This window comes from Amblyomma mixtum, chromosome 2 (genome assembly GCF_055824585.1).
Source record: "Amblyomma mixtum isolate Tamu chromosome 2, ASM5582458v1, whole genome shotgun sequence".
Lineage (NCBI taxonomy): Eukaryota > Metazoa > Arthropoda > Arachnida > Ixodida > Ixodidae > Amblyomma > Amblyomma mixtum.
Genome location: NC_143013.1, coordinates 13,231,897 through 13,251,650, shown reverse-complemented (window position 1 = coordinate 13,251,650; position 19,754 = coordinate 13,231,897). Strand labels below are relative to the sequence as shown.

General features: G+C 43.5%; 1 protein-coding gene across 2 annotated transcripts; it reads left to right on the top strand.

Moving 5' to 3' along the window:
* The first annotated feature begins 145 nt into the window (after positions 1-145).
* On the top strand, positions 146-15,711 carry LOC149358464 (B-cell receptor-associated protein 31). 2 transcript variants are annotated; one of them, XM_089570531.1, is made up of 9 exons: positions 146-282; positions 897-1,002; positions 1,179-1,279; positions 5,523-5,682; positions 6,472-6,586; positions 8,401-8,421; positions 10,984-11,083; positions 12,619-12,722; positions 14,991-15,711. In XM_089570531.1, the coding sequence occupies exons 2-9, from the start codon at positions 911-913 to the stop codon at positions 15,033-15,035; spliced, it is 738 nt and encodes a 245-aa protein (XP_089426657.1). In that variant the 5' UTR covers positions 146-282; positions 897-910; the 3' UTR covers positions 15,036-15,711. The 2 variants fall into 2 exon arrangements, with proteins under 2 accessions (XP_089426657.1, XP_089426658.1); XM_089570532.1 differs by lacking the exon at positions 8,401-8,421.
* The last annotated feature ends 4,043 nt before the right edge of the window (positions 15,712-19,754 follow it).

Here is a 19,754-nt window from a genome sequence, read left to right as displayed (position 1 = left end):
TAACATTGTGTATATATACTTTAAAACAATAAATATTGAGTTTTAAAAACGTATTTATGTTTAAAAAAATTACTTTATTGTATAAAATTTGGGTAAATACGAACTTAGTTTTGTTGTTAGTCACGTGATTGCGTGCGGTTGTCCAATCTCTGCCAACTGCTGAGACCACGATACCTGTTTTGGGTTGTCGGAGTACGGATTACGTTGAGAGACGGTCACAGACGCGGGTGAGGCAGCGAGCGTGATTCACTATTTGCTGAGTTTCGTCCAGGTCGAGACGACGTGAGTTCCTCAATTCGCTTCTAACATCGTTCCTCAACTTCGCTTCTAAAGCAAAGACGCCTTTTGTGTTCTGGTTCTAGTTCTACAATCGGCTGTCCGATATTTGTGCATGCATGACCGGTTTTTGTGAAACAACGCGCAAGGCATATAAATATATTTGTAGCCACCGAAGTGTTGCGAGTTTTGCGTCATAAGAGATACGTAGCTCTCATGGTCAGAACCGACAGCTTTTAGAAACGTAGAGGGGATCAACAGGTACGAAATCAAGTTGCTTGGACTTTTCTTAGCTTCATGTTTCCTTGTTCTGTACCGCCGGTCACGCTGGGTCACATAGTTTCCTCCTATTTATTTTATTTTAACACGTCGGTGGCTGCGTGTGGGTTTTATATGCTTAGTCGATGCATTCATTAACGATAAAACCGCCTTGGGTAGCGTGTCATTTGTTAATTATCGCTCCCTTTTTTTTTTTGTAGGCAGCGAAAGAGGGTGGGAGCTGATATGCTTAGGAATGCGTCGCATCTCCGTGCTTGCAAATGCCGGCTGTCTCTCGCACAGCGCCGGGTCTGCGGGAAGTAATTCACAGTAACTTGAAATCTTTTGTTTCTTCCTTCCAGAGGGGAGAAAAACAATGAGTATTCAGTGGACAATAGTAGCGGCTTTCCTTTATGCGGAAATAGCCGTAGTCCTGCTTCTTATGATCCCGTTCATCTCGCCGAGATCGTAAGTTTTCATTTTGCTGCAGCCTTTTTATGCCGAGTAGTTCCATGCTATTTTTTGCATGCCCGAAGATAAGGAGGAAAAATAACAAAAAACGACAAAGACAACGCCCTACCCTTTGGCGCTCAGAAACTTATCTGTTGTACTGCTTCTTCCTTGGCACCGCCATTCTTAACAAGATGGAACAAAATATTCAAGTCCCGATTCTTCAAAAGTCTCGGCGCCCAAGCGGACATATACTTCACAGTCATGATAGTTGTCCTCGTCCTCTTCTTCTTCGGTAAGTCTTCAACCTGTCTTCAACGTGGCCTTGGCCATTGCCCCAGCGGTGACAGCTGTCCTATCACCATAAACATGTGCCCGAGTCTTCTTGCTGCAAACTAACATGCATTGCTAGCCCCAGAAGCAATGCATTTTTTAATGTTTCAACTGTTTAAATTTCTTGCATCATTAGAATGGCATGTATGAGTCATTGCAGGTACTTAATGTTTCACTGCACATGTCTTTAGAATGCTACATTAGGTTGGAGCACTTGCACAGTTGTGTACATGCCTGTGGCGAACACCTAATTAGCATTTCAGTGCTGATTACGACTCTGGTTACTGTGTAAGCCCAACCAGTTAGTCCCAGTTTTTCTGATGCCTTGGTAGCGCATAGGCATTGGCTTTGTATAAAATGTAAAAGATACACTAATGTGAATAAAGTTTAGATTTTTCCAGTTTCCATGTGGCGTGAGCAAGGCAAATGGCAATATATGCTTGAGGTCTTAAGTTTCTGTACATTATTAAGTGGTAATGCTGAATGTCCATGCTTGATATCAATAAACATTAATAACAATAAGGTGCAGTGATAAATGCTATACTAATGAAGCATATTTTGGGTTGATGTGAAACTTCAAAATGCTATGTAAGCAGTGCCTCTTGGGTGGTATAACAGAAATGTAGTGTTATGGACACATTACTCTGAATTGTGATATCCGCAGTTCTGTGTCATTAGCCACCACACTGTGACCAGGCCCAAACTGTATTAACTGTAACGAGGGGTTTATTACGAGGTACTGGGGCGACTGGAACGGCGACGGTAACAGTTCGAGATCAGGTCGGCGAAGCACACACAAGCGTAGCGCTGGAAAAACTCGCGAGAGCACTCCCACCTCGTCTTCGACTTTTCAGATCATCGGACGCATCTTCTTCTTTATCCTTGCATAACAAAGAGTTTGCCAGTGCGTTGAGAGTTGTCAGGGCTATGATTCTTTGGAAGGATCACAGAGAAGCCAGTCTTCTAGCATGAATGTATTTTTGCTTGCATTAACAAATGAAGTCCTGCTCAGCTTGTGGCTTAGCATTGTGTTTGGGTGTTGCGTAGAATTAGTGAGCTGTGCAGTGAAAAGTAGACTAACAAATTGTGAGATACTCCTAGAGTCAGTGATGCCAGTAAAGCTAACGCCACTGAACTCGTCTGCATGGTGCAGCCCCAAATTTGGTCTTTGTAATACTTTGTTCACCATTGCTAGCGCTGATCATGTGTACCACATGACAAAGGCAGACTTTCAGTGACAAATTGGGATGCGTGGTTTGCAGCAGTACGTATGCCATGAACTGACTGAGTGAAAATGTATGCATTTGTCTTCCAAGAAATTTTTCTTCTTGTATGTCCACTTCCCACAGCTATAGTTATACATGGCAGCTTGCTTTCTTGTGATAGTATTTTTAACTGCATTGTAAGAGTATTGTTATCGCTTCGACGTGTGTGGTCCAATCCAGCTTTGCTGTAAACGTGATACTGATATACTTTATGCTGTCCTTTGTCTGTACAACAGATTGATTTAGTATATAGTTGCCCCATATCTTCTTTTTTTTTTTTTTGTGAACTGCATGTGATAACATTTAGTTGTGTTGAGAGTCATCTTCCATTTGTTGCACCACACACATACCTTGTCAAGGTCAGACTGCAACAGAAGGGTATCATTTGTGCACGTGACAGTACAGTAAACACAGTCATCGCCGTACAGCCTAACGTGAGAGCACAGTTCACTCAGCAAATCATTTACAAAAACAAGAAATAACAAAGGCCCAAGAACCAAGCCTTGCGGCACGCCCGATGAAACCTGAACAGACTGCGAAGTGACACCCGTTGTTGCCGTGCATATAAATAATCTTGAATCCATCCAAGAAGGTATGCCTAAATATGATAACTGAGTTAAGAGCAGAGAATGCGAAACCACGTCAAAAGCCTTGCGAAAGTCAAGAAAAATTGCGTCCATTTGAACACCCATAATTATACCTTCCGTGACATCATGGATGAATTCAGTGAGCTGAGTTGTACACGATAGGCCTGAACGAAAACCATGTTCAGCGGTAGTGCAGAAATTATTACCATTAAGGTGCTTCATAAGATCAGGATATATTATATGCTCTAGTGTTTTGCAAGAAACAGAGGTGAGGGACACCGGTCTGTAATTGCATATATTTGCGCGATCACCATCTTTATGTGTGTGTGTTATATTCGCAAGTTTCCAGTCATTTGGGAGTTTTTTATAATCCAGGGATTTATTGAATATTGTGACCAAAAATGGAGCTATTTCTATTGCACATAGCTTCAAAATATGATTAGATATACCGTCTGGTGTGAAATCTTGTGAAGTCTTGTGTGACTAGATTGAGATCTGCTTGATCACTGACAAATACTGAGTGAAAGTACGCATTAAAAATTTCAGCTTTACTCAAATCGTCTGCTACAACGCTGTTTTTATGCACCAAAGACTGAAGTCCAATGTTATCTTTTTTAGTATTTTTAATATGCTTCCACACTTGTTTCGGATGAGCTCTTATCTTTCTGATAAAGACGATAGGTACAGACGCTTAGCACTTTTCAGTTGTGTCTTCAGCGAACTCGTCAAAAACTTCAGTTTTGTGAATAAGGGGGGACTGTTAGTTTTAGGATATTTCTTATACAGTGTGGCCTTTCTTCTAATGGATCTACATAATTCCCTTGAAATCCAAGGTTTGTCAGCGCGTAGTTTCTCTGGTACAGTCGTAGAAGGAACGTATGCTGTAATCAAGTATAGAAGCTTGTCCTTAAATGCGATCCACAAGCCATCCATGTCACACGTTTCGCTATAATTGAGAAACAAAGGAAAGTAATTTACTAAAGCATTCTTTACAGCATCGTAGTTCCCTCTCTCATACAGAAATATTTTTCTTCAGTGCGCTTTTTGAAATTCGGGTTTCTTGCAAAAAATAGTGGCGGCAACAGCTTCATGGTCACTTATTACCGGTGCCACTGTAACAGATTCAACTACACCATTTTGGTTGCTAAAAAGCAAATCTGACATTTGCACCAGTTGTGCATAAGCGAGTCGGAAAATCGACAAATTGAAAGATCCCATAGCTCCGGATCATCTCGTAAAAGGCTGAGTGTAGCGCTGATCTACTTTGTTTGACAGGAAGCCGGTTGTTCCATACCACATCAGGCATGTTAAAATCGCCTCCCAGAACAATCATATCTTATAAGCTTGACAGCGATCTTGATACACTGTGAAATATTTCCGGGTTGTTTGAACTTAGTGGCCTGTAGAATGATCCTACTGCAAGGCTCTCTCCATTTGACAAAATTATTTTGCACCACACAGATTCTACACTATCATGAACACAGCTGATTGGTACACCTTGGATGTCGTCGCGTACAAGAATAAACACTGTGATAGGCTGTGATGGCAATTCTTCAGAAATCCCTCACAGCTTTTGCCATCAGCGAGTCAGTTGGTGCAAGTTCTAGCCTTTAGTGCAAAAAGCCACCGTGATGGCTCAGTGGTTATGGTGCTCAGCTGCCGACCCCAAAGAAGTGGGTTTGATCTCGGCCGCGGCGGTCGAATTTCGATGGAGAAATGCTAGAGACCCATATACCGTGCGATATCAGTGCATGTTAAGGAGCCTTAGGTCATCACAATTATCTGGAGCCCTCACGTCCCGAGTAGCTTTGAGATGTTAAACCCCATGAACCATAAACCAATCCAGTGGGAGTTCACTGTGTTCTGAGCTATGTTTTGCATTGTTGACATAGCCTCACTTGAAACAAACGCTGTTAGCAATAAACTGATGCTTAGGACAAATTTAAGTTGGCTTGTATTGACTGCATGCTATGGACAAGGATGCCAGTTTCACTAAAAACATTATAGCCTAGAAAAGTAAAAAAAGATAGGTGCCACCATCACCTGGTGATTTTATAGTAAGCTGAGAGCATTGACAGCTTTTTGGTCACAGATCCCTGAGGCTAGGTTACACAACCATTCACTTCACAGTGGCGATCACAAGCAATTTTCGGTTTAGACGTGAGTTTGAATCAAGGGTCGGGAAAAATTCTTTAATGCAATTTTCTGTGTAATAAATGTCTTTTGATGCTGGACAAACATCAATCTAGCCATATAATTAGTTTTTACTAACAAAAATTGGGTGGTGGTGTCCTTTGTGTCCCTTTAATGAAAGCTCCAAGGGAGTCCTTCTAAGTGGCGATCTGTGTTGCAGACTCCATTCGTGAGATGCGAAAGTATGGAGCCCATCGTGATGAGGCACAATCCGAGTACCACCACCACGGCAACCTGGACGTCGAGATGCAGCAGAGTATGAAGATGTTCCGAGCCCAGCGCAACTTTTATATTGCAGGCTTTGCGCTGTTCCTGTGGCTGTAAGTTCCTTACTTGTCAGTGAAAGCTAAATTCTCTTCTTTCAGGTGTTGTGAATCCTCTTCCTCACTGCATTAGTGCTAGTGATGCTGTTGTCATTGTCACTCAGATGAGTGTTGAGCCTGTTGCACATTTCCACACTTTGCCGCACATTTGCATTCTCTGCAAGTTGTAGGGGCACAGTGCAGTGCGATTCTCAGTTCTGTCATTTGCACCTTCTTAGTCAATGCCATTCATTTCTGCTTTTCATTGCATGTTTTCTTATTGTATTCATGAAAAGGTCATTGTTTACTAAGATCTTTCACTTGCATGAGCGTTTGATGCTGCAGTGATACCGATTGATACTTAGTATACCAGACACTGTAATCTTGTAGGAATCGGTGGGCTCTGTTTTTCATACCAACTATAGCCTAACTTCACACTTTAGTGGCATAGGTTACAAAAGAAGCCAAATGGAGCACTTCCCATGTTCGTATTGTTCAGCTAATCATGCTGCTAGCCTACATCTGACATTCCTGTAGTGCATACTCCTGAAGGTGCTTTTGTCTCCTCTTGTGCTTGGTCAGTGATACTTTTTTGTCTTTAGTGGCGCAGCAAAAGCAACAGGAGCAAATCAGCAAGAGCCAGTGCAACAGAGGGTGGGCGGTAGGGGACTGAAGGAAATGTAGAAAAAGGCTGAAAATAATGTTTTAGAACATCCTTCAAAGAACGGGAATTTCGAACTATGCCTTCTTTACCCTCTGGTGTTTCGAGCCAATGACGCACCTTGCTGTGACCTTTTTGTTCTTCAGTGTAATCCGCAGACTGATCACCCTGATCAGTGCCCAGGCTGTCCTTCTGGCTGTCAACGAAGCATCCATGAAGCAAGCTCAGTCGGCCACTGAAGCGGCCCAGAATCTCTTGAAGGTTGGCCCTTTTTTTTTTTCAAGTACATGAGCACTAGAGCTTCCACTCAGCCGTTTAGCTGTTGTCTGTGAGGTCCCTCTGTGTGTCCACCGGGTTGTGGGCAGCCTGCCCTAGATGGCCCCCCCTATGTGGCTGGTGGGCCACTTAGATCATGTGACCTTGTGATGTCATTGCAAAGATCCCATCGGATTGTGAGCAAACTGCCCACTGTGGCAGGTGGCAGTTAATTTAATGATTGGTTGCGAGAGGTTGCTTGGGAAGAGCAGTCTGAGTCTCACAAGACCCACCGGGGGCAGCACCTGCCACCATAGGGGAGTGGCACATCGTTTAATCGCTGCACCACTGCGCAGGATTGGTATGAGCACTCCCAGCAATCTATGAAAGTAGCATAGAGAATGACCACTTCCACATATATCGGTGTTAACACGTTAACGCTATCACACCATACCCTTAAGGCGGAACTTATGAATAGGACTAAGCATAGTGCAGGGTGTACAGAGGGCTACTTTTTTTAGGAAAGCTCCAGGTGCCTTCATTTTTTTCTCTTGAAATTAGTCAGTTTCTTACATAGTTTAAACTTTTTTTTTTTTTTTTTGTCTCGAGATGTTTTGAAAGGGCAGACTGCCACTATGTTGGCAGTGGTGCTGCCATCCGAAGTGCTACTGCCAGCCAGAAAACTGTTGTGGATGTATGTGATGTATATCTCCAGTTATTTTATGGATAGCTTTTTAAACAACTGTACTGATTTTGACCACAGTTTTAACGAAATAGTGTGCATCTCAGTTAATGTCACTCTCATTGCCTAGTCAGCTGGCATTTTTTGCATCTGTAATGACGGCTTTTAGACGCCAACTACCACAGTAAAGGGGCATTTCAATGTAAGAAAAAAATGTATTTTAAATTGTTCTGTCATATTTCTCAGCTACACAGCTGGGCACGTGTTTGTTCGGTCAAGGAGCTTTTGATTGCCTCAGCGGTGGCTCAGTGGCTATGGTGCTCGGCTGCTGGCCCAAAAGACGCGGGTTCGATCCCGGCCGCGGCGGCTAGAATTTCTTTGGAGGAGAAATTCTAGAGGCCCGTGTGCTGTGCGATGTCAGTGCACGTTAAAGAACCCCAGGTGGTCGAAATTTCCGGAGCCCTCCACTACGGCGTCTGTCATAGCCTTAGTCGCTTTGGGACGTTAAACCCCACAAAACCAAAAACCATAAAAAAAAAATGGTTGATAAAAATCAGTACACTGTCTCTTTAAGGTAACTTTTGTGTCACTACTAGTAATGTGCTTTTATTGCACAAGCAAGGCGGTAACAAACTAAATGTGAAAAATTAGCTGGAGTAAATCCATGACACTTGGCGTCATTGGCAGCATAACGGGCTTGTATCAGAGTGGCGGAGTAAAAAAAAAAATTCTAACCTCAACTACAAATTTGTCAGTGAAAATAAACAGTTGAGAAAGGTTCGCAGCTTCTGGCCCTTCAGTGAAGGTGAAGGGAAGCAGAGAGCACAGTGGAGCACTTGATGTGACGTTTGAGGAATGTTTTGCTGTAAAATGAAGCCGTGCTGTTATTGGTTCCTTCTTTCAGAAGAAACATCTACACATGTGCGGTCAGGATCGACAATGTGCATATCACTTAGTTCAGTCAGGCTAGCAGAAACACTATAAAACCAAGATACGCTGAACAGTGTAAAGATGTCAGTGGACAAGGGTTTTTCAGTTCGTGCCATGGCTTGCATCATGATTCCTTTGCTTGCATTTATTATTTTTTTTAAATTAAAGTTGGGAGTACTGCTTGCATCAGGTCTTGCATATTTTACAGCGGCGTACTGATGAAACTGAAGTAAGTACAAACTGTCTTGCTGATTCTGCATGGTGGTTTGGATGGGGTGACGTGAATAGTACTGTCACTTTTGGTTGTCATCATCATGCACACATGTACAGTCTTTGTCAAAAGTTTAGAGCCCAGGGGGTTTGCTTCTAAGCCTCGCAGTGGGACTCCTGTAACATTCGTGGGAGTCCTACCCATTGGAAGAGGAAGGACCAAAAATCTTCTTACCTTCAGAAAATTTGGAGCGCTGGAGATACATTACGAACCAGACAGTGCGCTTCAGAAGCAAACCACCTGGGCTCTAAACTTTTGACAAAGGCTGTACACTCTAACCTCGTTATAGCGAACAGGTAAAGTATCCTAAAGTTGTTCGACATAGCCAAAATTTGTAATATAGAATTTCGTCGTGCAATTTAGTCAGTGAAAAGGGAGCAATTGTGGTGATCCTTGCTAGAGAAACAGGAATACTTTCCTCGATGTTCTTGTGCCATTTATGGAGATTCCAGATGCCGCAAAAAACCAAGCCCTAGTTAGGTTGGGTTTCCCGCACAGAACCAACAGCACGCAACGGCAGAAACTTATGCGCCAGCTAAAATAGCTACCCTGCATCGCAGCCATGTCGCGTGGGAAGTACATGGTACATCATAGTCAAATCTATCGCCATTTTCACCACCTCCGTGGCAGCCAACACGAGTGCAGGATGGCGCCTGCAAGGATACAACGGTCTATGCCGCTGCTTCCAGGGCACTGCGACGGATGAGAGAGGCGTGAACGCGTGTTGACCGCTTGAATGCAAACCCTCCACACCGGTGTATCTTCTTGGCACTGTTGGCACGTGTTGCACCAGACCGTCACCAGTCACTTGTGTATTGTGGCGAAGCCTGCAGCCTGTCTTCCCAGGCACCATTAGTTGCTGGGGAGTTCGATATATCCAGTTTGTGGCCATCTGCGTTCAGTGTAAAAAGTAAAAATTGAACATACATTAAAAAATATTTTGAGAGTTCGATATATTCAATTATTCGTAATATCTGTGTTCGTTATAACGAGGTTTATAGTTTGAGCTCTCTTTCTCGTCAGCCTCTTCAACAAATGGTTTAGTTTACCGATGCAGAGCATTTGTGACTTAGAGGTCCACCACATTCATAGAACCATCATCTTCTGCACTGGTTCATCTTCTGCATTGGATAAGTCACGCAGTACAAGCGTATTTACAAAGTTTCGAAGTTAAACAAAGGTGTCGGGAGATATTCCAGGCTTCTCATCTTACCCCCTGGCGAAAAAGTGGGAGCAATAGCAACGTCTGGCTCAATGGGCAACAAGCACAATTATCTTACTGTGTTGCTTGCACTCTTTGGTTGCACTATGCATGTTCTGTGTTGCAGGAATTAGTGTTGTGATGTGTGTGTTCGGCCCATCAGGAAATACTTTTGCACAGGATATGTTTGTGTTGTGGCCATGGGTGCTACTGTTGCATCCTTCGTCGTTTAAGGGAGCATGCTTAAATGAGGGACTTTCGTATAGGACTCCGAAGGGTCCTTGGTGGTTCTTGGATATTAATTTGCCTTAGGTGTAGCATCCTTGGTGCAAAGAGTAATTAATGCAGGTTAAATTTTCCTGTATGCCTTTCACCTGTTGTGGCGGCTTAGTGCCTGAGACCAAAACCTGCTGAACCAAAAGTTTATAGACTTTAACCATGTTCAGAAAGAAATAAAAACTGTATTTTTCCAACAATTGACTATTGTTTTTTTTTGTAATTTATATTGTTTGTTTTGTTTTTTTATTTACATACAATTTCATGCGTTGCAAGACTTTTTATTCCCACTTTGCTTTTGGCCTTCCTGTATCTTCATTTCTTCAGTTGCATTACTTATACCTATTAAGTTGCTTTGATTTATTGTATGTATAATTGTGTTTATCGTATATATAAGTATGTATATGTGTGTATTATGTGTATCTATGTATACATTTTTTCTGTGCACTGTTGTCTGCTGTGCTCGTGGCGTTAGGGGCCTAGTCAGGCGGGCATAGTCTCGCCTTTCGCTCCGGCGCCATGACAATCTTGTATTGTCAGAATTTAATAAACTTCAAACTTCAAACCCAGCTGCGGTGGCCACATTTTGGTGGAAGGGAAATTCGAAAACACTGAGGTTTGGAGATGTTGGCACATTTCGGGCCACTATGTGGCACCATGTTTCACAGAGAAAAGTTATGGTCTGGTTTGGTAAAATCTATTCATAAATTAACCAGTCTTCAGTAACTCTGGCTTTCAGCATTATTCTGTGAGCTCATAAGTGTTGTGCTAATTTTTAATTTTGTTTGTTATGGGTGACACCAGCAAATATTTCCATCTAAATAGGCTGCATAGCTTGTTTGTGGATATGGATCGTTTGTGGAGTTGACCCTGAAATTGAGCTTAGGTTTCAGCTTCTGCCCCATTATATTTATTTAATGCTGCGAATAAATGTGGGAGGATACATAGAGTTATCCACGTATCACCTTGATTCTGTTGAACTTTTGTAGAATTTTCATTTGTGTGTGGATTGCATTATTTTCCTCTTCTCTGTTTATCCGCAGAAGAGTGACAACTCGAAGCAGAACGAGGGCAACGTCAAGACTGAAACCCTGGAGAAACAAGTTGAGGAGCTGAAGACTGAGCTGGAAAAGGCCCGCAAAGGTAACTTTGCTGCAGGTTCCCTCCGTTCCTCATCACAACTCGCATCAGTGGTGTCCTCGTTATCCGCGATGTCCGCAAGCTCTCCCGCGGTCACGTCGTATCACAATTCGCATCAGTGGTGTCCTTGTTATCCGTGATGTCAGCAATGACGTCTCTGTCCACAGAGAGTCACCGACAGCTGCCCCATCTCAGATAGCACCAGGAAATTTGGACAACTAGTTTCACAAATCAAGACCTGCGACAGCTTCATCGAGCTCACCCGACAAAGAATTTGCTCAGTCTTCTCCATCAAAGTAGACACCAGAATTTCGGAAGCAGTTGTGCATAGTTTTGCTTTTGACACCATTCTATGACCCGCTCAGCATAGACAGGGTGCTCAGGAGGTTGATGTTTAGGTTTCTTCCAGCTGTCAGGTTCTGTAGGAGCTGTTCAATCAGGTGTATCCTACGACTAACTTTCACCACGTGGATTATTCCCTGGTCCAAGGGTTGAAGCACCAACGTAGCGAAATGCAATGTTGCTGAAAGTAGGACTGCAGCGGTAGGCACAGCCGTTGTCTACGTTGAGGCAGATGTCAAGGAACCTTTCGTACGCAGCTGCCTCAACATCTTCATAGGCACCTGTGCATACACGTCTTGTGCTGCAAGTGCCATCTCTCTTTCCTGCTTTAGCCCGGATGTCAGCCTTATTCTTCAAAATGGTGCTCAGCGTGCTTCTTGGGATCTGGTACGCTTCGGCCAATTCGTATTTCCTCTCACTTCTTTCAGCTCGCTTGATAATTTCCAGATTTCTGGAAAAAATGAGGTTCTGCCCTTTCGTGGTTGCCATCGTGCACACACAGACAACGAAAACCATGCGAAATTGCTGTTGCCAGCATGATGCACCCTTGCGAACTTCGCGACAACAGGGGCACAACACGTATTCTGGTTGGCTGGGTTCACACCCGCTGCCTATGTCTTGGAAAATTGTCATCATCATTGGTCCGCGCGCGCTACGCAGCACCATAGCACTCCCAGGTTCATGCAGGGAAGCTAACCCCTGGAGGTATGCTGAGGGAAAGCCAGCTTCGAGTCGCCCGGTGTTGCCTGAAGTTCGATGGATTGATCGGATGTGGCGGCTGATTTTTGTACGATGTAGCCGTACATTTTCCTATACATTCACATTGTAGCTTTACGGTGCTCAAAAATGTTTCGATATACGGGATAATTCAGTCTGACAGAGTTCGATCTATTAGGATTCGACTGTACTTTCTACATTGTTTTAAACTTTTTTTGGCCTTCCATAGGATTTTTTTATTTCGGCTGAATGCCTTTGGGTTATGCACTGTGCGATCGCTTAAAAAAAAAATTGTAGATACACATGCGATATGCTGGGTACAACTTCTGCTGAAATACATTGTCGCCGATTGCCCGCAGAAGCCTCCCTCTCCCCTTGTATTCTATCAAGGCTGTTTTCTTCCTCCTGTTCTTTCTATTCATTGAAGCTCGACTACATAGCATGGATAACCTAAGAGCATTTTTGCTTCATCTCTGCAGATGTGGCCCACCTGACCAAAGATCGGGATGCTGTAAAGAACCAGGCAGAGAACTTGAGCAAGGAGTACGAACGACTCTGTGAGGAGCACTCCAAGTCACAGCAGGTACAGGTTGCTCTAGACGTACAGTCTTTGTCAAAAGTAACCAGGCTGCATGGTTTGCTTCTAGCTCATACAGTGGAGCCCTTGTGACTTTCCTAAAGGTCAAAAGACCTCCAGTCCTTACCTTTAACGACCATTTCAGCTTCAGGGAAGTTGTAAGGGAAGTTGTGGTGGAAGGTTCAGCGAACTCGCCCTGTGGATCACGAGTCAAGTTCGCTGCACAACATTAGGGTGTCTGCATTAATTCTTGACATGTGTCAAAATGTCCCTTTACCTCCGAACATGAAATATGTCAGTTACTACTTGCCTGAACAAGTAAAAAAAAAATGTGAAGGTGTGTGTACATAGTTGTATTAGCATTAGTCTATGTCATCGGAATTCATATTTATTTTATGTTTAGAGCTGCTGTGGTGGCTGAGTATTTATGGTGCTCAGCTGCTGACCCAAAAGGTGCGAGTTCGATCCAGTCCGCGGCAGTCGCATTTTGATGGAGGCACAATTCTAGAGGCCCGTGTACTGTGCGATGTCAGTGCACGTTAAAAAACCCCTGGTGGTAGAAATTGCCGGAGCCCTCCAATACAGCATCCCTCATAGCCAGAGTCACTTTGGGATGCTAAACCCCGTAAAACCAGAACCAGACCAAAGCACCTATTTCTCGAGCGTTTCCCCGATATGCAGTGCCACCACAGTTCACGAAACATTTTTTTTAGTACTAAACATTTTTTTTTTCCAGTTTACTTTCTGCTGTAATTCAGCAATGAATCGGGGCAGCGTAGAAAACAAGGTATACGAGCGGATACAGCGAGGTTCAAAAACCTATTTTTTATGTTCATTTCTCAGACTGAAAGCTGCGTAACATTCATAGGCACAGTCATCGTCAGCTCAGTTTACATCCATCGCAGAACAGGTCTTTAAGCCCCAATTAGTCTGATCTCCACAAAATTTCCTAATCTTATCTCCCTGCTTGTCTCTTTGTCCTCCTCTGACATGTTTCCTTTTTTTTTTTTTAATCCTTCCTGCTACACTAACGGACGATTGGTTGTGTGTTATCCACTACATGATTAAGGACATCAAGCCTCGAATATTCGAAAATTTCCTGCGCGACTTGATGCATTTACTGCGTAACTGTGGTTCCGACGTGTTCCGCCTACCAGCGATAATATTAGACTGTCTGAGTCACAGCCATGCTTTCGTCATGTCCGCACCCTATCACATCATGATACCAGATAGTGCGACGCGGCCGCATTCGTGCTGCGAATGAATGCACTCGCTGCACGAAGCAAGAACAGTCAGTTTGCATGGGGCAATGACGTTCGCGAAGATCGAGAGGTAACCCACGGGAAGGCGCGAGCAGAAGCAAGCGAGCGGAAGCAAGCGGAAGCAAGTGCAGTCAAACATCTTGAATAAAAAAAAAATGCAGTCCCCCCCTCCCCCACTCTACCACGTTTGCTGCCCCGCACCGCGAGGTGCGTCGTCCAAGCCGTGGCGGACGCGGCAGCTGTCCCGCTGTAACGTTCTCAATGCGATTGCGCGCCCTTTGTAGGGCATGATGCAACGATGGAGAACAAATAGTTAAGCCTATCCAAGCCAGTCCGGTTGCGCTCGCTGAGCATATTCCGTTTAATCCAAGATGGCGCCCTTCATTGTGGCAGGGAACGGGTTGTTTGTGACAGCGATGCCAGCTTGCGCCTATATTGGGCCGAAATAACAAATTTTCGTTTCAGAAATGGTCACCACAATATTGTTGGCGTCTGTTTTAGTGCGGAAATTCAAACTTTTAGACTCCACAAAGTCCGAAATATCGGCCGTGAAAATGTACACATTCCTATGAGGTGCGCGGCGGTTACTCAGTGAAGTCCGAATTATTGGAGTCCGAAATATCAATCGGCTACTGTATTGGTCTGCTACTAGCAACCTCTGTGGTTGCTAGGACAATTCAAGCTTTTGCCTGCAAATATTGAACAAATGTTGTTTCAGGGTTATTGTGAAAAGTTAAACTTTTCTTGTATGTCCTTGTAGATGAGAGAAAATTTGTCATTAAATTTTAGGTACAAACGTTGCAGTTATCCAGTAAGGTGCACCTTTCATCTCCGCTTTCAGTATCAAGGAACAGGGCTGCGGTTCCTGTATTAAACTTTTTGTCCTGTGAAGTTTTTTTTTTCTCTCTCTCCTTCTCTGTTTGTGTGGATTTGTGAACTTAAATCGTTTTGATTTTCAGTGTTCATTTTCCCTCTTGCTTTTGTTTGATTTATTTTATTTTGTTTCCCCCAGGCGGTGGCTGCAAGTGGGGAGCCATCAAACAAGAAGGACAACTAGGAAACAGCAAGGATTATGTTAAACCAGTGAGACTCGCTGCTCGGATGAAAATTGTGCCCACCCTCGTACTTCTTCCTTGCACCGAAAGTCCGTTCAGAGAGAGAGCATGCTGAAAGTCCAGTCTCCGAACTTGGAAGTGTGTGCATGTGTTGTGTGCTAGTTTTACGGTTACTGCGCTCTTAAGCGGGAGTCCCCTTGTTTTGATGGTTTTGTTTGGCATTGCATTTGCACTGCGGTTGCTGGGAGTGAGCGGTTAATTTTATTTGATTACATTGCACATTGTACAATAATGTCCTCACAGTTTTTTTTTATATATATATCTATATATATACATATAGCATGGCTGCTTTTTCAGCTGGCCAGCCTCATTTTTTTATCTGTGCTAACAAATGTGATGAATGCATCATTTAAATATAGTATCTGTAACACTACTATTCCCGGCAAGTTGCACTGTATTGGGGCTTGCTATTTCCCGAGACATCTGCGTGTACAACGTTACTCTCCTGATACTAAGACTAGTACAACTTCAACCCTGTGTTCCCAGCCACTACTGTACCGAGTAATGAAGGAAGACTTAAATTTGCTGTTTTTATTAATGTGCAAGAATGTTTCATTGCAGCCTTTCTTCGGCAAGTTTCATTTTTGTTCTAAATCGAATAAAAATGAGTTCACTCTGCTTGCTTGGTGTTTTTTAATCAGTCCTACTTATCTCATTGTAATGCAAGCACACTGTCGGCATGGAATGTGAGCCCGTCCCACAGCATTTTGATGGCACATATTCTGATGCAGTACAATGCCTTACAAATGTGCTTTTTCCCAAAGGTCCACCTCCATCTTTCTCTTGGTCATGGAGAGGCTGAGCCTATCCCTGAACTCATTGTGGGGGCTCAGTGGCCAACGTATTCAGGTTCCCAGACAAGTGTTGCTGGATTAAATCTTGACCATGGGAGCCAAATTGCTAAAGAAGCGAAATGCAAAGATGCCAGTGTTCTGTGCAATGTCTGTGCACGTTAAATAATCCCCAGTAGTCTTAATCAATGCAAGCCTTCTACACTCTGCAGCAACTTATCTTCGCAATGGAACGAAGGCCTCAGAGCAGTAACGTTTCTGTTCTTCCTACGCTATGAATGTTATCCCCTCATGCAGTTATTAGTGGGGCAGATATAATGTCCTGTGCGGTCAAAATTTATTTTTTTTTGCAGACCTTGGGTTTTCATTTGTCTCATGACTGGAAATTGTAGTAAATGTGCAGTACAAATTTAGGAAATCTCTCTCTTCTTGTGTGTGGTTGCCCAAAATTGCGAGCAAATCGCCCTTGTGCATCGCAGATTCTGTGGGTTTGTTATAACTGAGCACCACTATCTTGGCCATGAATAGAGGTCAGGCTTCCGCTGATGGCAGTGCTGCATTTCTCTGATGAGCAGTGAAAGCATATGAGGCGAGGAAAAGAGGCAAACTTGGGAATAAACACGAAGGCTGATCTCTGCTTTCACTTTTCCTCTAGTCGTATTCCTTCAGCATTTTGTAACAAATGACGGTAGGATTGTTTTTTGCAGTTTGTAAGGAACATTTTCATACAAATATGCAAGCTTTTAATGAGTACTTCGTATTAAAGAATACCTTTATCGCACAGAGCAGGCCTTTGCAAACATGCTGCCAATTTTGTCTTCGTTATTGAAAACTCCAGGGATGACTTTAAAAGGGCGTTGATTGCAATTTCTCAACCACTACTCCAGCTAGTGGCAGCAGCTTCCCAGTCGCAATTTCAATCGCGCCGCCACGGTGGCTCAGTGGTTATGGTGCTCGGGTGCTGACCCGAAAACGCGGGTTCGATTCTGGCCGCCGCGGCTGAATTTCTATGGAGGCGAAATTCTAGAGGCCCATGTACTGTGCGATGTCGGTGCATGTTAAAGAACCCCAGGTGGTCGAAATTTCCGGAGTCCTTCACTATGGCGTCCCTCATAGCCTGAGGCGCTTTGCGACGTTAAACTCCAATAAACCGAACCAATCAATTTCAATCGAATTTTTTGGAATGTACAGCATGTCCAAGGTACTTGAGTTTTGGAAGTTGAATCATAAGCTCATATTTTTTAGTGAAGTACAAAACTGTATTATGAAGAACAACCATGTCAAGGCCCCTTTAGAGTGCAATATATTGGTAACACTCGTTAAAAACATAACAAAATTTCGATGTTAGCGGGTCAAACAAAACAGTTTCTTTGATTACAAGTTGTTTGCATCGGTTACAACTTAAGAAAACAGCAGTTGTTAACATTGGGCCATGGTCCACGGCGTCCCATATTACTCCGCAAAGTAAATGAAATTAGCTTTTTAATGTTTAACTTTATTAAGCAAGCCAGATTTCAATACTCTAGAGCTTATAATTTTTTTTTTCTTGTAGTTAGCTTCCTGTTTAGCCAACAAGAAAAGTTTTAACAACGGACTACTTTTCTAGTCGTGGAGGAATTATGTGAGGTAGGCCTGAATGTGGTTGGAGGTTCACTGCAGACTTAAGTTCTATCCAACTTCCATTGATGCCGCCCACTAACAAGGCAAGAGCCTCATTACCCATCATGAAACAAGAAACCGCGCAGCAAACAGTGTGCGAGGCAGCCGGACTATTGATTGAGTGACACGGTTGTAGGTTCCACCCTGTTCATTTCCTTTCATTACCAAGAAAGCCTGTCGCTCACTATCGCATGGTCTCCCTCACAGCCCATGTGCAGCTTCAAGCTGCTGCATCGTAAACACTTTAGAGGGATACTTTACTCACTTTCCTCATTTTGTCCTTTCTTCACTTCCCCAGTGTGTAGTAGCTAGCCCTTACTACATATGCACATCTGCACTGCATCTGCACTACGTGCACATATGCACATCTACGTATGCACATCTGCTGTACTGAATCTTGAGATGTGTAGTGCTCACCACACAAAAAGGTTGTCACAAAAAGAATATACAAACTCTTTGCAGATGCCAGTCGATTATGCAATATAAAGGGGCTATAACCCTTTGCTGCACTGCATGTATACAGCTGTGCATGCAACTTTTCTAACTTTTTCAAGCGTCTAGAGCTGTTTTCACGAAGTCAGTGATGTCAACATTTGAAATCCCTCTTGGACAGAATGGTAGTGCGATTTCATGTCTAGAAAGGTCAGCTTTTCAAAAACAAGAAATAAAGATGGATGTCATGAAGTTCTATGGTGCACCCAGGAAGTGCCCATCTGGTGCTGCAAATTTTTTCTTCTGTCACGTAATGGAATGTTTTACGAAGGGACACTTTAGGTAATTTTTCACTGTGTCAGCTGCTTCGAATGATAAAAAAAACAATTCATTGAATAAAAACATTTTTCAAATTCCCAGAGTTCTGCAGGTCTTCCCCGAGTGCTTTTGTAAAATTCCCTGGGTGACGTATAACTTTGTTTCAAGTAATGTCAAGACTGGATGGCACAGTGCCGCCTCACGCTGCCTCTCAAGTACCCAAGCAGACATGGCCGACTGCCTACAGTCGGCAACAGGTTGGGGACTGGTTGATGGCCGTTTTGGTTGGTCAGGTAAGCATCCGCAGAGCTTGGAATGTGGCTGGTTCCCGACCATGTCGGCTGGCAGTTGGCAAGATAAATTGGCCTGTCTTGTGGAAACCCATTGCTTGTCATTTTTGTTAGCATGTGGGAACGCAGCATTCAACCAACCTCCTTACTAAGTATTTGACCGACTTATAAACTGGCATGAATAGTGCACAGAACTTTACCCGCTGGGGTGGCTCAGTGGTTAAGGCGCTGGTCTACCAAGCCAGAGTACCCAGACTCAACCCGACCATGGAGGCGAAATGGCACACATCAAACTATTCCAGAGACCTCCACTACAGCACCTCTTTCTCTTCTTTCAATTCTACCTTCCTCCATTCAGGTGTCCACTGAAATATGGGAGACAGGTACTGTGCCATTTCCTTTCCTCAAAAACCAATTTACTAATTTAAAATAGCTGCAGTTCCTAACTCTCTAAATAACTAAGGCAGGAAAAAATTGAAAGTAAACACTTACCAGAGACCCTGGAACTTTTTTTTGAGTGAGGGGGAGGGGCAAGAGTTTTTATTTATTCATTCACTGTTAAATATCCATTTATTTTGTGTATTTGCTTAATGCTTATATATAAAACTTAGTGACCAGGGCAGCTTAATAAAAATGCATATAAGAGACATAATAGACTGCAGTAAAAAAATCTGCACATAGCCTGTTTCAATTCTGCCAGCCATGCTCATGAACAGAGGTCAGCCAATCAATGACTTCTGATGGGAAATGAAATAAGCGCAAACAGTTGGAGTCTGGAGGGCACTGCCCCCTCAGTAAAAATTCAGGGGGAGCACCTGTCCCATGTCAGAACCGTGAAAGTGGTGCTCGGCTGCTTTTAACAAACAGCCATGAATGAGATAAGGAGAGCCTATAGGTATTGCCGCCAGACAACTGAAATGGGCCTCTACAGCCACGCTTTAATTGGATTGCAGACCTTTGGGCCAGCACTCCCAAGGAGGTCAATGGTCATACTTCAAGAAATGCAGGACATTGAACGCACTCAATGGTACCACAAGTGTTTCATGAAACGATATCTCCGACAAAGGACTCTCCAAAAAGTACACTTGACGACGATCACAAAAGCATGAAATGCAGTGCAAATAAGTGCTTTTGATGAACTTTCCCTACTTACACTATCTCCCATCTCCAA

Coding starts and splice junctions, on each gene's coding strand:
- LOC149358464 (XM_089570531.1), top strand. CDS start 911: ATGAGTATTCAGTGGACAATAGTAGCGGCTTTCCTTTATGCGGAAATA. Junction 11,084..12,618: donor GCTGGAAAAGGCCCGCAAAG/GTAACTTTGCTG, acceptor TCATCTCTGCAG/ATGTGGCCCACCTGACCAAA. Junction 12,723..14,990: donor AGCACTCCAAGTCACAGCAG/GTACAGGTTGCT, acceptor TGTTTCCCCCAG/GCGGTGGCTGCAAGTGGGGA.